This window comes from Ranitomeya imitator, chromosome 5 (assembly GCF_032444005.1).
Source record: "Ranitomeya imitator isolate aRanImi1 chromosome 5, aRanImi1.pri, whole genome shotgun sequence".
Classification (NCBI taxonomy): Eukaryota; Metazoa; Chordata; class Amphibia; order Anura; family Dendrobatidae; genus Ranitomeya; species Ranitomeya imitator.
In genome coordinates this window covers 131374969-131389893 of record NC_091286.1, presented here as the reverse complement: position 1 = coordinate 131389893, position 14925 = coordinate 131374969, and the positions used below count along the sequence as shown (strand labels likewise).

At 44.8% G+C, this 14925-nt stretch overlaps 1 protein-coding gene across 1 annotated transcript in view; it reads left to right on the top strand.

Moving 5' to 3' along the window:
• The window catches only part of SHPRH (SNF2 histone linker PHD RING helicase), a 144472-nt gene that overhangs the window by 62697 nt on the left and 66850 nt on the right, over window positions 1–14925 (top strand). Inside the window, exon 15 of the mRNA XM_069769156.1 lies at window positions 14455–14543. Coding sequence (XP_069625257.1) covers window positions 14455–14543 — 89 coding nt within the window. The remainder of the gene's footprint in view (window positions 1–14454; window positions 14544–14925) is intronic.

Genomic DNA, 14925 nt, shown 5'->3' with positions numbered 1-14925 from the left:
CAAGGGGGATGAAGTGAAAGCGTCTTTCCTTGAAAGCAGAATGAAGGAAATTAAAGAAAATAGAGGGAGATGTAGGATGAGCTACCATAATGCATTGCAAAGGGGGAGGAGAATCAGACATGGAAAATAGAAAAAAACAGAAAATAGAACTGTGAACATGACTCTGACCGCTAGAGGCAGCCAAAACACTACAGACAAATAAAGATATGACTATATCAGTTCCTGTATACTCCTACTACTGAGAAAACTGCAAATTATGCAAACAGATAATCAGAGGTAACAAATTAGATGGCGGATACAGAACAGGTGTCGTTCAAAAGTAAAAATCATGACGCAAAAACAAAAATTAAAAAAGTTATTGCTCTGGGAAGAAAGGAACCAAAAAGCGTAAAGTGGCTAAAGTCCGCTAAATGCAATAGAGATTACAGTAAGAAGCAAATATATTTGAACTTGAAAATAAATGTGTGTATGTATGTGTATGTATGTATATATATATATATACAGTGGGGCAAAAAAGTATTTAGTCAGTCAGCAATAGTGCAAGTTCCACCACTTAAAAAGATGAGAGGCGTCTGTAATTTACATCATCGGTAGACCTCAACTATGGGAGACAAACTGAGAAAAAAAAATTAAGAAAATCACATTGTCTGTTTTTTTAACATTTTATTTGCATATTATGGTGGAAAATAAGTATTTGGTCAGAAACAAAATTTCATCTCAATACTTTGTAATATATCCTTTGTTGGCAATGACAGAGGTCAAACGTTTTCTGTAAGTCTTCACAAGGTTGCCACACACTGTTGTTGGTATGTTGGCCCATTCCTCCATGCAGATCGCCTCTAGAGCAGTGATGTTTTTGGCTTTTCGCTTGGCAACACGGACTTTCAACTCCCTCCAAAGGTTTTCTATAGGGTTGAGATCTGGAGACTGGCTAGGCCACTCCAGGACCTTAAAATGCTTCTTACGAAGCCACTCCTTCGTTGCCCTGGTGGTGTGCTTTGGATCATTGTCATGTTGAAAGACCCAGCCACGTTTCATCTTCAATGCCCTTGCTGATGGAAGGAGGTTTGCACTCAAAATCTCACGATACATGGCCCCATTCATTCTTTCATGTACCCGGATCAGTCCTCCTGGCCCCTTTGCAGAGAAACAGCCCCAAAACATGATGTTTCCACCACCATGCTTTACAGTAGGTATGGTGTTTGATGGATGCAACTCAGTATTCTTTTTCCTCCAAACACGACAAGTTGTGTTTCTACCAAACAGTTCCAGTTTGGTTTCATCAGACCATAGGACATTCTCCCAAAACTCCTCTGGATCATCCAAATGCTCTCTAGCAAACTTCAGACGGGCCCGGACATGTACTGGCTTAAGCAGTGGGACACGTCTGGCACTGCAGGATCTGAGTCCATGGTGGCGTAGTGTGTTACTTATGGTAGGCCTTGTTACATTGGTCCCAGCTCTCTGCAGTTCATTCACTAGGTCCCCCCGCGTGGTTCTGGGATTTTTGCTCACCGTTCTTGTGATCATTCTGACCCCACGGGGTGGGATTTTGCGTGGAGCCCCAGATCGAGGGAGATTATCAGTGGTCTTGTATGTCTTCCATTTTCTAATTATTGCTCCCGCTGTTGATTTCTTCACTCCAAGCTGGTTGGCTATTGCAGATTCAGTCTTCCCAGCCTGGTGCAGGGCTACAATTTTGTTTCTGGTGTCCTTTGACAGCTCTTTGGTCTTCACCATAGTGGAGTTTGGAGTCAGACTGTTTGAGGGTGTGCACAGGTGTCTTTTTATACTGATAACAAGTTTAAACAGGTGCCATTACTACAGGTAATGAGTGGAGGAAAGAGGAGACTCTTAAAGAAGAAGTTACAGGTCTGTGAGAGCCAGAAATCTTGATTGTTTGTTTCTGACCAAATACTTATTTTCCACCATAATATGCAAAAAAAATGATAAAAAAACAGACAATGTGATTTTCTGGATTTTTTTTTCTCAGTTTGTCTCCCATAGTTGAGGTCTACCCATGATGTAAATTACAGACACCTCTCATCTTTTTAAGTGGTGGAACTTGCACTATTGCTGACTGACTAAATACTTTTTTGCCCCACTGTATATATATATATATATATATATATATATATATATATATATATATATATATATATATATATATACACACACACATATATATATATTTTTTTTTTAAATATATTTATATATTATAAATTCTTTAAATATGAGTGCTAAAAAACAATTGCAGCATTGTGTTTTTTTTTTTTTTTTGCTATTTCGCCACACTTTTAATTTTTTTCCCACCCTCCAGTACATCTTATCATAAAATGAATGGAGTCATTAAAACGTACAACTTGTTCCACAGAAAGTAAGCCCTTCTATGACTAAGTCAACTGAAAAATAAAAAAAACTTAAGGCTCTTGGAAGAAGATGAGGAAAAAACAAAACAAAAATGGGATGGGCATAATTGTTGTGAATTCTGTGGCAGAGCTCCCTCCTGTGGTCACAAGTGGTACTTCGGCTGATTCTCTCTGTGAGCTTCTGTTGGTGGAGGGAAGTGGTACTGCGGCTTCTGAGTTTCCTCCCTCAGGTGATCTGGTGAGGTCGTTAGGTGCTTCTCTACTTAACTCCACCTAATGCTTTGATCCTGGCTTCCTGTCAATGTTCCAGTGTTGGACTTGCTTTTCCCTGGATCATTCCTGTGGCCTGCTGCTCTGCATAGCTAAGTTCTTCTTTGCTATTTGTTTGCTATTTTTTCTGTCCAGCTTGTTTAATTTGTTGCTGGAAGCTCTGGGACGCAAAGGGTGTACCTCCGTGCCGTTAGTTCGGTACAGAGGGTCTTTTTGCCCCCTTTGCGTGGTTTTCTTTAGGGTTTTGTGTAGACCGCAAAGTTACCTTTTCTATCCTCGCTCTGTTAAGAAAGTCGGGCCTCACTTTGCTGAATCTATTTCATCTCTACGTTTGTCTTTTCATCTCAACTCACAGTCATTATATGTGGGGGGCTTGTTGTGAATTCTGTGGCTGAGTTCACTTCTGTGGTCACAAGTGGTATTGCAGTCTCTGGGCTTCCTCCCTCAGGTGTTTTGGTGAGCTCGTTGGCTGCCTTGCTATTTAGCTCCACCTGAGTCTGTCTTCCTTGCTCCTTGTCAATGTTCCAGTGTTGGATCTGAGCTACTGCATCTTTCCTTGGGCCTGCTGCTCTGCTAGATAAGTGCTTCTAGTTTGTTTTCTGTTTTTTTCTGTCCAGCTTGCTATTAACTTTTGCTGGAAGCTCTGAGAAGCAAAGGGGTGCACCGCCGTGCTGTTAGTTCGGCACGGTGGGTCTTTTTGCCCCTTTGCGTGGTTTTCGTTTTAGGGTTTTTTGTAGACTGCATAGTTCTCTTTGCTATCCTCGCTCTGTCTAGAATATCGGGCCTCACTTTGCTGAATCTATTTCATTCCTACGTTTGTCTTTTCATCTTGCTAACAGTCATTATATGTGGGGGGCTGCCTATTCCTTTGGGGTATTTCTCTGAGGTAAGTCAGGCTTGTATTTCTATCTTCAGGCTAGTCAGCTCCTCAGGCAGTGCCGAGTTGCATAGGTAGTTGTTAGGCGCAATCCACTGCTGCTTATAGTTGTGTGAGGATAGATCAGGTACTGCAGTCTACAGAGATTCCACGTCTCAGAGCTTGTCCTATTGTTTTTGGTTATTGCCAGATCTCTGTATGTGCGCTGATTACTGCACGCTGTGTTGCCTGATTGCCAGCCATAACAGTACAAGGAGCCACACCAATGATTCCCAATAGAGGGAAAAAAGAAATCCTGACATCATTTTTTTTTCTTAGCTCTGTCTTCAGTCTTTTTTTTCCCCTAGACATTAGAGTGCTTCAGGACACAGCTGTGGACATGGATATTCAGGCTCTGTGCTCCTCAATGGATAATCTCGTTGTAAATGTACAAAAGATTCAAGATACTATTGATCAGAAATCGATGCTAGAACCAAGAATTCCGATTCCTGATTTGTTTTTTGGTGACAGAACTAAATTCCTGAGCTTCAGAAATAATTGTAAGCTATTTTTGGCCTTGAAACCTCATTCTTCTGGTAATCCTATTCAACAGGTTTTGATTATTATTTCTTTTTTGCGCGGCGACCCACAGGACTGGGCGTTTTCTCTTGCACCAGGAGATTCTGCATTGAGTAATGTTGATGCATTTTTCCAGGCGCTGGGATTGCTTTACGATGAGCCTAATTCAGTGGATCAGGCTGAGAAAAATCTGCTGGCTTTATGCCAGGGTCAGGATGATGTAGAAGTATATTGTCAGAAATTTAGAAAGTGGTCAGTACTCACTCAGTGGAATGAATCTGCGCTGGCAGCTTTGTTCAGAAAGGGTCTCTCTGAAGCTCTTAAGGATGTAATGGTGGGATTTTCTATGCCTGCTGGTTTGAATGAGTCTATGTCCTTGGCCATTCAGATCGGTCGTCGCTTGCGCGAGCGTAAATCTGTGCACCATCTGGCGGTATTGTCTGAGAGTAAACCTGGGCCTATGCAGTGCGACAGGACTATGACTAAAGTAGAACGGCAAGAACACAGACGTCTGAACAGACTGTGTTTCTATTGTGGTGATTCTACTCATGCTATTTCTAATTGTCCTAAACGCACTAGGCGGTTCGATAGCTCTGCCGTTATTGGTACTGTACAGTCCAAATTCCTTTTGTCCATTACCTTAATGTGCTCTTTGTCTTCGTATTCTGTCATGGCGTTTGTGGATTCAGGCGCTGCCCTGAATCTGATGGATTTGGATTATGCTAAACGTTGTGGATTTTTCTTGGAGCCTTTGCGGTGTCCTATTCCGTTGAGAGGAATTGATGCTACACCTTTGGCCAAGAATAAGCCTCAGTACTGGGCCCAGCTGACCATGTGCATGGCTCCTGCACATCAGGAAGTTATTCGCTTTCTGGTACTGCATAATTTGCATGATGTGGTCGTGTTGGGGTTGCCATGGCTACAAACCCATAATCCAGTATTGGATTGGAACTCTATGTCGGTAACCAGCTGGGGTTGTCAGGGAGTACATGGTGATGTTCCATTTTTGTCTATTTCGTCATCCATTCCTTCTGACATCCCAGAGTTCTTGTCGGACTTTCAGGATGTATTTGAAGAGTCCAAGTCTGATGCCCTACCTCCGCATAGGAATTGTGATTGTGCTATCGATTTGATTCCTGGTAGTAAATTCCCTAAGGGTCGTTTATTTAATTTGTCCGTACCTGAACACACCGCTATGCGCAGTTATGTGAAGGAGTCCCTGGAGAAGGGACATATTCGCCCATCGTCGTCACCATTGGGAGCAGGGTTCTTTTTTGTAGCCAAGAAGGATGGTTCGCTAAGACCGTGTATTGATTACCGCCTTCTTAATAAGATCACTGTTAAGTTTCAGTATCCCTTGCCATTGATTTCTGACTTGTTTGCTCGGATTAAGGGGGCTAGTTGGTTTACTAAGATTGATCTTCGTGGTGCGTATAATCTGGTGAGAATCAGGCAGGGAGATGAATGGAAAACGGCATTTAATACGCCCGAGGGTCATTTTGAGTATCTGGTGATGCCGTTCGGACTTGCCAATGCTCCATCTGTTTTTCAGTCTTTTATGCATGACATTTTCCGTGAGTATCTGGATAAATTCTTGATTGTTTACTTGGATGACATTTTGATCTTCTCAGATGATTGGGAGTCTCATGTGAAGCAAGTCAGAATGGTTTTCCAGGTACTGCGTGCTAATTCCGTGTTCGTGAAGGGATCAAAGTGTCTCTTCGGTGTGCAGAAAGTTTCATTTTTGGGGTTCATCTTTTCCCCTTCTACTATCGAGATGGATCCGGTTAAGGTTCAGGCCATCCAGGATTGGACTCAGCCGACATCTCTAAAAAGTCTGCAGAAATTCCTGGGCTTTGCTAATTTTTATCGTCGCTTCATCTGTAATTTTTCTAGCATTGCCAGACCATTGACCGATTTGACCAAGAAGGGTGCTGATTTGGTTAATTGGTCTTCTGCTGCCGTGGAAGCTTTTCAGGAGTTGAAGCGTCGTTTTTGCTGTGCCCCTGTGTTGTGTCAACCTGATGTTTCTCTTCCGTTCCAGGTCGAGGTTGATGCTTCTGAGATTGGTGCAGGGGCGGTTTTGTCACAGAGAGGTTCTGGTTGCTCAGTGTTCAAACCATGTGCTTTCTTTTCCAGGAAATTTTCTGCTGCTGAGCGTAATTATGATGTGGGCAACCGAGAGTTGCTGGCCATGAAGTGGGCATTCGAGGAGTGGCGTCATTGGCTTGAGGGTGCTAAGCATCGCGTGGTGGTTTTGACTGATCATAAGAACCTTACTTATCTTGAGTCTGCCAAGCGCTTGAATCCTAGACAGGCCCGTTGGTCGTTATTTTTTGCTCGTTTTGATTTTGTGATTTCATACCTTCCGGGCTCTAAAAATGTGAAGGCGGATGCTCTGTCTAGGAGTTTTGTGCCCGACTCTCCGGGGTTATCTGAGCCGGCGAGTATCCTCAAGGAAGGAGTCATTGTGTCTGCCATCTCCCCTGATTTGCGGAGAGTGTTGCAGAAATTTCAGGCTAATAAACCTGATCGTTGTCCGGCCAAGAAACTGTTCGTCCCTGATAGGTGGACTAGTAAAGTTATCTCTGAACTTCATTGTTCGGTGCTGGCCGGTCATCCAGGAATCTTTGGTACCAGGGAGTTGGTTGCTAGATCCTTCTGGTGGCCGTCTCTGTCACGGGATGTGCGTGCTTTTGTGCAGTCCTGTGGAATTTGTGCTAGGGCTAAGCCCTGCTGTTCACGTGCCAGTGGGTTGCTTTTGCCCTTGCCGGTCCCGAAGAGGCCTTGGACACATATTTCGATGGATTTCATTTCTGACCTTCCCGTTTCTCAAAACATGTCGGTCATTTGGGTGGTCTGTGATCGCTTTTCTAAAATGGTCCATCTGGTGCCCTTGGTTAAATTGCCTTCCTCCTCTGATTTGGTGCCTTTGTTCTTCCAGCATGTGGTTCGTTTACATGGCATTCCTGAGAATATTGTTTCTGACAGAGGTTCCCAGTTTGTCTCGAGGTTCTGGCGAGCCTTTTGTGGTAGGATGGGCATTGACCTATCTTTCTCCTCGGCCTTCCATCCTCAGACTAATGGCCAGACCGAACGAACCAATCAGACCTTGGAAACATATCTGAGATGTTTTGTTTCCGCTGACCAGGATGATTGGGTGTCATTTTTGCCGTTGGCTGAGTTCGCCCTTAATAATCGGGCCAGCTCGGCTACCTTGGTCTCTCCATTTTTCTGCAATTCTGGGTTCCATCCTCGTTTCTCTTCAGGACAGGTTGAGTCTTCGGACTGTCCTGGTGTGGATTCTGTGGTGGACAGGTTGCAGCAGATCTGGACTCAGGTAGTGGACAATTTGACCTTGTCCCAGGAGAAGGCTCAGCTTTTCGCTAATCGCAGACGCCGTGTGGGACCCCGACTTCGTGTTGGGGATCTGGTTTGGTTATCTTCTCGTCATATTCCTATGAAGGTTTCCTCTCCTAAATTTAAACCTCGTTTTATTGGTCCGTATAGGATTTCTGAGATTCTCAATCCGGTGTCTTTTCGTCTGACCCTCCCAGACTCCTTTTCCATACATAATGTATTCCATAGGTCGTTGTTGAGGAGATACGTGGCACCTATGGTTCCATCTGTGGAGCCTCCTGCCCCTGTTTTGGTGGAGGGGGAATTGGAGTATATTGTGGAGAAGATTTTGGATTCTCGTGTCTCTAGACGGAAACTCCAGTATCTGGTCAAATGGAAGGGTTATGCTCAGGAAGATAATTCCTGGGTTTTTGCCTCTGATGTCCATGCCCCAGATCTTGTTCGTGCCTTTCATGTGGCTCATCCTGGTCGGCCTGGGGGTTCTGGTGAGGGTTCGGTGACCCCTCCTCAAGGGGGGGGTACTGTTGTGAATTCTGTGGCTGAGTTCACTTCTGTGGTCACAAGTGGTATTGCAGTCTCTGGGCTTCCTCCCTCAGGTGTTTTGGTGAGCTCGTTGGCTGCCTTGATATTTAGCTCCACCTGAGTCTGTCTTCCTTGCTCCTTGTCAATGTTCCAGTGTTGGATCTGAGCTACTGCATCTTTCCTTGGGCCTGCTGCTCTGCTAGATAAGTGCTTCTAGTTTGTTTTCTGTTTTTTCTGTCCAGCTTGCTATTAACTTTTGCTGGAAGCTCTGAGAAGCAAAGGGGTGCACCGCCATGCTGTTAGTTCGGCACGGTGGGTCTTTTTGCCCCTTTGCGTGGTTTTCGTTTTAGGGTTTTTTGTAGACTGCATAGTTCTCTTTGCTATCCTCGCTCTGTCTAGAATATCGGGCCTCACTTTGCTGAATCTATTTCATTCCTACGTTTGTCTTTTCATCTTGCTAACAGTCATTATATGTGGGGGGCTGCCTATTCCTTTGGGGTATTTCTCTGAGGTAAGTCAGGCTTGTATTTCTATCTTCAGGCTAGTCAGCTCCTCAGGCAGTGCCGAGTTGCATAGGTAGTTGTTAGGCGCAATCCACTGCTGCTTATAGTTGTGTGAGGATAGATCAGGTACTGCAGTCTACAGAGATTCCACGTCTCAGAGCTTGTCCTATTGTTTTTGGTTATTGCCAGATCTCTGTATGTGCGCTGATTACTGCACGCTGTGTTGCCTGATTGCCAGCCATAACAGGGGCTGCCTTTTCCTTTGGGGTATTTCTCTGAGGCAAGGTAGGCTTATTTTCTATCTTCAGGCTAGTTAGTTTTTCAGGTTGTGCCGAGTTGCATAGGCAGAGTTAGGCGCAATCCACGGCTGCCTCTAGTGTTGTTTGGAGAGGATTAGGGATTGCGGTCTGCAGAGTTCCCACGTCTCAGAGCTCGTTCTATGATTTTGGGTTATTGTCAGATCACTGTATGTGCTCTGACCGCTATGTCCATTGTGGTACTGAATTGCCTTTCATAACAGTACAGGAAGCCAAAAGTACTAATGATTCTCAATAGAGGAAAAAAAGAAGTTCTGAGACCATTTTTTTTTCTTTGCACTGTGTTTTGCCTTTTTTTTCCCCTAGACATTTGGGTGGTTCAGTACACAGGTGTAGCGATGGACATTAGAAGTCTGTCTTCATTTGTGGATCAGCTCTCGGCAAGAGTACAAAAGATTCAAGACACTATTGATCAGAAAGCTATGTTAGAACCAAGAATTCCTATTCATGATTTGTTTTTTGGAGATAGAACTAAGTTTCTGAGTTTCAAAAATAATTGTAAATTATTTCTGACCTTGAAACCTCGCTCCTCTGGTGATCCAGCTCAACAGGTTTTGATTGTTACTTCTTTTTTGCGCGGCGACCCTCAGGACTGGGCATTTTCTCTTGCGCCAGGAGATCCTGCATTGAGTAATATGCGTTTTTCCTGGCGCTCGGATTGCTGTACGATGAACCTAATTCAGTGGATCAGGCAGAGAAAAATTTGCTGGCTCTTTGTCAGGGTCAGGATGAGATAGAGGTATATTGTCAGAAATTTAGAAAGTGGTCCGTGCTCACTCAATGGAATGAATCTGCGCTGGCAGCTATGTTCAGAAAGGGTCTCTCTGAAGCCCTTAAGGATGTCATGGTGGGATTTCCTATGCCTGCTGGTTTGAATGAGTCTATGTCTTTGGCCATTCAGATCGGTCGACGCTTGCGTGAGCGTAAATCTGTGCACCATTTGGCGGTATTACCTGAGCTTAAACCTGAGCCTATGCAGTGCGATAGGACTTTGACCAGAGTTGAACGGCAAGAACACAGACGTCTGAATGGGCTGTGTTTCTACTGTGGTGATTCCACTCATGCTATCTCTGATTGTCCTAAGCGCACTAAGCGGTTCGCTAGGTCTGCCACCATTGGTACGGTACAGTCAAAATTTCTTCTGTCCGTTACCTTGATCTGCTCTTTGTCATCGTATTCTGTCATGGCATTTGTGGATTCAGGCGCTGCCCTGAATTTGATGGACTTGGAGTATGCTAAGCGTTGTGGGTTTCTCTTAGAGCCCTTGCAGTGTCCTATTCCATTGAGAGGAATTGATGCCACGCCTTTGGCCAAGAATAAGCCTCAATACTGGACCCAGCTGACCATGTGCATGGCTCCTGCACATCAGGAGGTTATTCGCTTTCTGGTGTTGCATAATCTGCATGATGTGGTCGTGTTGGGGTTGCCATGGCTACAAGCCCATAATCCAGTATTAGATTGGAAATCCATGTCGGTGTCCAGCTGGGGTTGTCAGGGGGTACATGGTGATGTTCCATTTCTGTCAATTTCGTCATCCACCCCTTCTGAGGTTCCAGAGTTCTTGTCTGATTACCGGGATGTATTTGATGAGCCCAAGTCCGATGCCCTACCTCCGCATAGGGATTGTGATTGTGCTATCAATTTGATTCCTGGTAGTAAATTCCCAAAAGGTCGACTGTTTAATTTATCCGTGCCTGAGCACGCCGCTATGCGCAGTTATGTGAAGGAATCCCTGGAGAAGGGGCATATTCGCCCGTCATCGTCACCATTAGGAGCAGGGTTCTTTTTTGTAGCCAAGAAGGATGGTTCGCTGAGACCTTGTATAGATTACCGCCTTCTAAATAAGATCACGGTTAAATTTCAGTACCCCTTGCCATTGTTATCTGATTTGTTTGCTCGGATTAAGGGGGCTAGTTGGTTCACCAAGATAGATCTTCGTGGTGCGTATAATCTGGTGCGAATCAGGCGAGGAGATGAATGGAAAACTGCATTTAATACGCCCGAGGGTCATTTTGAGTATCTAGTGATGCCATTTGGACTTGCCAATGCTCCATCAGTGTTTCAGTCCTTTATGCATGACATCTTCCGAGAGTACCTGGATAAATTCCTGATTGTGTACTTGGATGACATTTTGATCTTCTCGGATGATTCGGAGTCTCATGTGAAGCAGGTCAGAACAGTTTTTCAGGTCCTGCGTGCTAATTCTTTGTTTGTGAAGGGATCAAAGTGTCTCTTTGGTGTGCAGAAGGTTTCATTTTTGGGGTTCATCTTTTCCCCTTCTACTATCGAGATGGATCCTGTTAAGGTCCAAGCCATCCATGATTGGACTCAGCCGACATCTCTGAAAAGTCTGCAAAAGTTCCTGGGCTTTGCTAATTTTTATCGTCGCTTCATCTGCAATTTTTCTAGTATTGCCAAACCATTGACCGATTTGACCAAGAAGGGTGCTGATTTGGTCAATTGGTCTTCTGCTGCTGTGGAAGCTTTTCAAGAGTTGAAGCGTCGTTTTTCTTCTGCCCCTGTGTTGTGTCAACCAGATGTTTCTCTTCCGTTCCAGGTCGAGGTTGATGCTTCTGAGATTGGAGCAGGGGCTGTTTTGTCGCAGAGAGGTTCTGATTGCTCAGTGATGAAACCATGCGCTTTTTTTTCCAGGAAGTTTTCGCCTGCTGAGCGAAATTATGATGTGGGCAACCGAGAGTTGCTGGCCATGAAGTGGGCATTCGAGGAGTGGCGTCATTGGCTTGAAGGAGCTAAGCATCGCGTGGTGGTATTGACTGATCATAAGAACTTGACTTATCTTGAGTCTGCTAAGCGGTTGAATCCTAGACAGGCTCGTTGGTCGCTGTTTTTTGCCCGTTTTCACTTTGTGATTTCGTACCTTCCGGGCTCTAAAAATGTGAAGGCGGATGCTCTGTCTAGGAGTTTTGTGCCCGACTCTCCGGGTTTGTCTGAGCCGGCGGGTATCCTCAAGGAAGGAGTAATTGTGTCTGCCATCTCCCCTGATTTGCGGCGGGTGCTGCAAAAATTTCAGGCTAATAAACCTGATCGTTGTCCAGCGGAGAGACTGTTTGTCCCTGATAGGTGGACCAATAAAGTTATCTCTGAGGTTCATTGTTCGGTGTTGGCTGGTCATCCTGGAATCTTTGGTACCAGAGAGTTAGTGGCTAGATCCTTTTGGTGGCCGTCTCTGTCGCGGGATGTGCGTGCTTTTGTGCAGTCCTGTGGGATTTGTGCTCGGGCTAAGCCCTGCTGTTCTCGTGCCAGTGGGTTGCTTTTGCCCTTGCCGGTCCCGAAGAGGCCTTGGACACATATCTCTATGGATTTTATTTCTGATCTTCCCGTTTCTCAAAAGATGTCAGTCATTTGGGTGGTCTGTGATCGCTTTTCTAAGATGGTCCATCTGGTACCCTTGTCTAAATTGCCTTCCTCCTCTGATTTGGTGCCATTGTTCTTCCAGCATGTGGTTCGTTTACATGGCATTCCAGAGAATATCGTTTCTGACAGAGGTTCCCAGTTTGTTTCAAGGTTTTGGCGAGCCTTTTGTGGTAGGATGGGCATTGACTTGTCTTTTTCCTCGGCTTTCCATCCTCAGACTAATGGCCAGACCGAACGAACCAATCAGACCTTGGAAACATATCTGAGATGCTTTGTTTCTGCCGATCAGGATGACTGGGTGTCCTTTTTGCCTTTGGCTGAGTTCGCCCTTAATAATCGGGCCAGCTCGGCTACCTTGGTTTCGCCATTTTTCTGCAATTCTGGGTTCCATCCTCGTTTCTCTTCAGGACAGGTTGAGTCTTCGGACTGTCCTGGTGTGGATACTGTGGTGGACAGGTTGCAGCAGATTTGGACTCATGTAGTGGACAATTTGACCTTGTCCCAGGAGAAGGCTCAACGGTTCGCTAATCGCAGACGCCGTGTGGGTCCCCGACTTCGTGTTGGGGATCTGGTTTGGTTATCTTCTCGTCATATTCCTATGAAGGTTTCCTCTCCTAAGTTTAAACCTCGTTTCATTGGTCCGTATAGGATTTCTGAGGTTCTTAATCCTGTGTCTTTTCGTCTGACCCTTCCAGATTCTTTTTCCATACATAACGTATTCCATAGGTCATTGTTGCGGAGATACGTGGCACCTATGGTTCCATCTGTTGATCCTCCTGCCCCGGTTTTGGTGGAGGGGGAATTGGAGTATATTGTGGAGAAGATTTTGGATTCTCGTGTTTCTAGACGGAAACTCCAGTATCTGGTTAAATGGAAGGGTTATGCTCAGGAAGATAATTCCTGGGTTTTTGCCTCTGATGTCCATGCTCCCGATCTTGTTCGTGCCTTTCATGTGGCTCATCCTGGTCGGCCTGGGGGCTCTGGTGAGGGTTCGGTGACCCCTCCTCAAGGGGGGGGTACTGTTGTGAATTCTGTGGCAGAGCTCCCTCCTGTGGTCACAAGTGGTACTTCGGCTGATTCTCTCTGTGAGCTTCTGTTGGTGGAGGGAAGTGGTACTGCGGCTTCTGAGTTTCCTCCCTCAGGTGATCTGGTGAGGTCGTTAGGTGCTTCTCTACTTAACTCCACCTAATGCTTTGATCCTGGCTTCCTGTCAATGTTCCAGTGTTGGACTTGCTTTTCCCTGGATCATTCCTGTGGCCTGCTGCTCTGCATAGCTAAGTTCTTCTTTGCTATTTGTTTGCTATTTTTTCTGTCCAGCTTGTCTAATTTGTTGCTGGAAGCTCTGGGACGCAAAGGGTGTACCTCCGTGCCGTTAGTTCGGTACGGAGGGTCTTTTTGCCCCCTTTGCGTGGTTTTCTTTAGGGTTTTGTGTAGACCGCAAAATTACCTTTTCTATCCTCGCTCTGTTAAGAAAGTCGGGCCTCACTTTGCTGAATCTATTTCATCTCTACGTTTGTCTTTTCATCTTAACTCACAGTCATTATATGTGGGGGGCTGCCTTTTCCTTTGGGGTATTTCTCTGAGGCAAGGTAGGCTTATTTTCTATCTTCAGGCTAGTTAGTTTCTCAGGCTGTGCCGAGTTGCATAGGCAGAGTTAGGCGCAATCCACGGCTGCCTCTAGTGTTGTTTGGAGAGGATTAGGGATTGCGGTCTGCAGAGTTCCCACGTCTCAGAGCTCGTTCTATGATTTTGGGTTATTGTCAGATCACTGTATGTGCTCTGACCGCTATGTCCATTGTGGTACTGAATTGCCTTTCACAACACATAATACAAGCATCTACATATAGCTGTGCGCCCTGACATGTTTCGTCATATGCTTAGCTGTGGAGAAGTATTGATAGATACTAATAGCCGCACTTTCCTGTAATATAAAAGCCTAGGTATCCTCACAATTGATTGTTACCAAGGTCTACCAAGAGTTTCTAGACAAATGCTACCTTCCATGACTCCTCGGCCAACATTTTCTGGTTAGGAGCATGCACATAGTACCAACTATTGCCAAGTCTGTCTTCTACTCCCATCATTGCTCCTGGGTTAATGTAAAAATGAAGATTATGCACATGATAACCCATGTGCAGTCTTTTCATTTCTTTTAGGATTTCCATTAGTTTCAAGTTACGTACAGTCCCAGTCATCCATAATGGAAGACTTTGTTAAATTCTAAGTAAATGAATATCCTGACCCACATTTGGCAAGAAACTGCTGAAATAAAGCAAAATATGTTTGATCTTTTTTTTCTGCAGGTGAGTACCCTATGGCTGCCGAGTTGTATAGGGAAGTTTTAAGGTCATCAGAAGAACACAAAGAAAAACTAAAGACTGATTCTCTACAAGTAAGTATGCACAACATTGAATTGGCAGCGACAGAATTACTCATATATTTTAGGATAACAAGTCATAGGTGCAGGGTGTTCCTCTCTGGCCTTTCAGTTAGTTATGGGACACTTGAAAATCTTTGAATCCAAATTTCTGTTCATCTTTGACCCCTTGTTAATGGAACCTGCATTTTGAATTCCCTAGTTTGCCCTGCATTCTTCAGTCCCCGGCAAGGTTTCCACTATTTATATCTATAATAGTGCAACCTGCAGCGATGTTTTCACTGTAAAAATACCGAAATCTCAAAAGGAACATAATAGCTCCCTTTATAAATCAATGGAGTTTGTCAGGATCTGTCTAAAAATGGATCCAGCATTTCCCTTCATGACTGTTATGTAT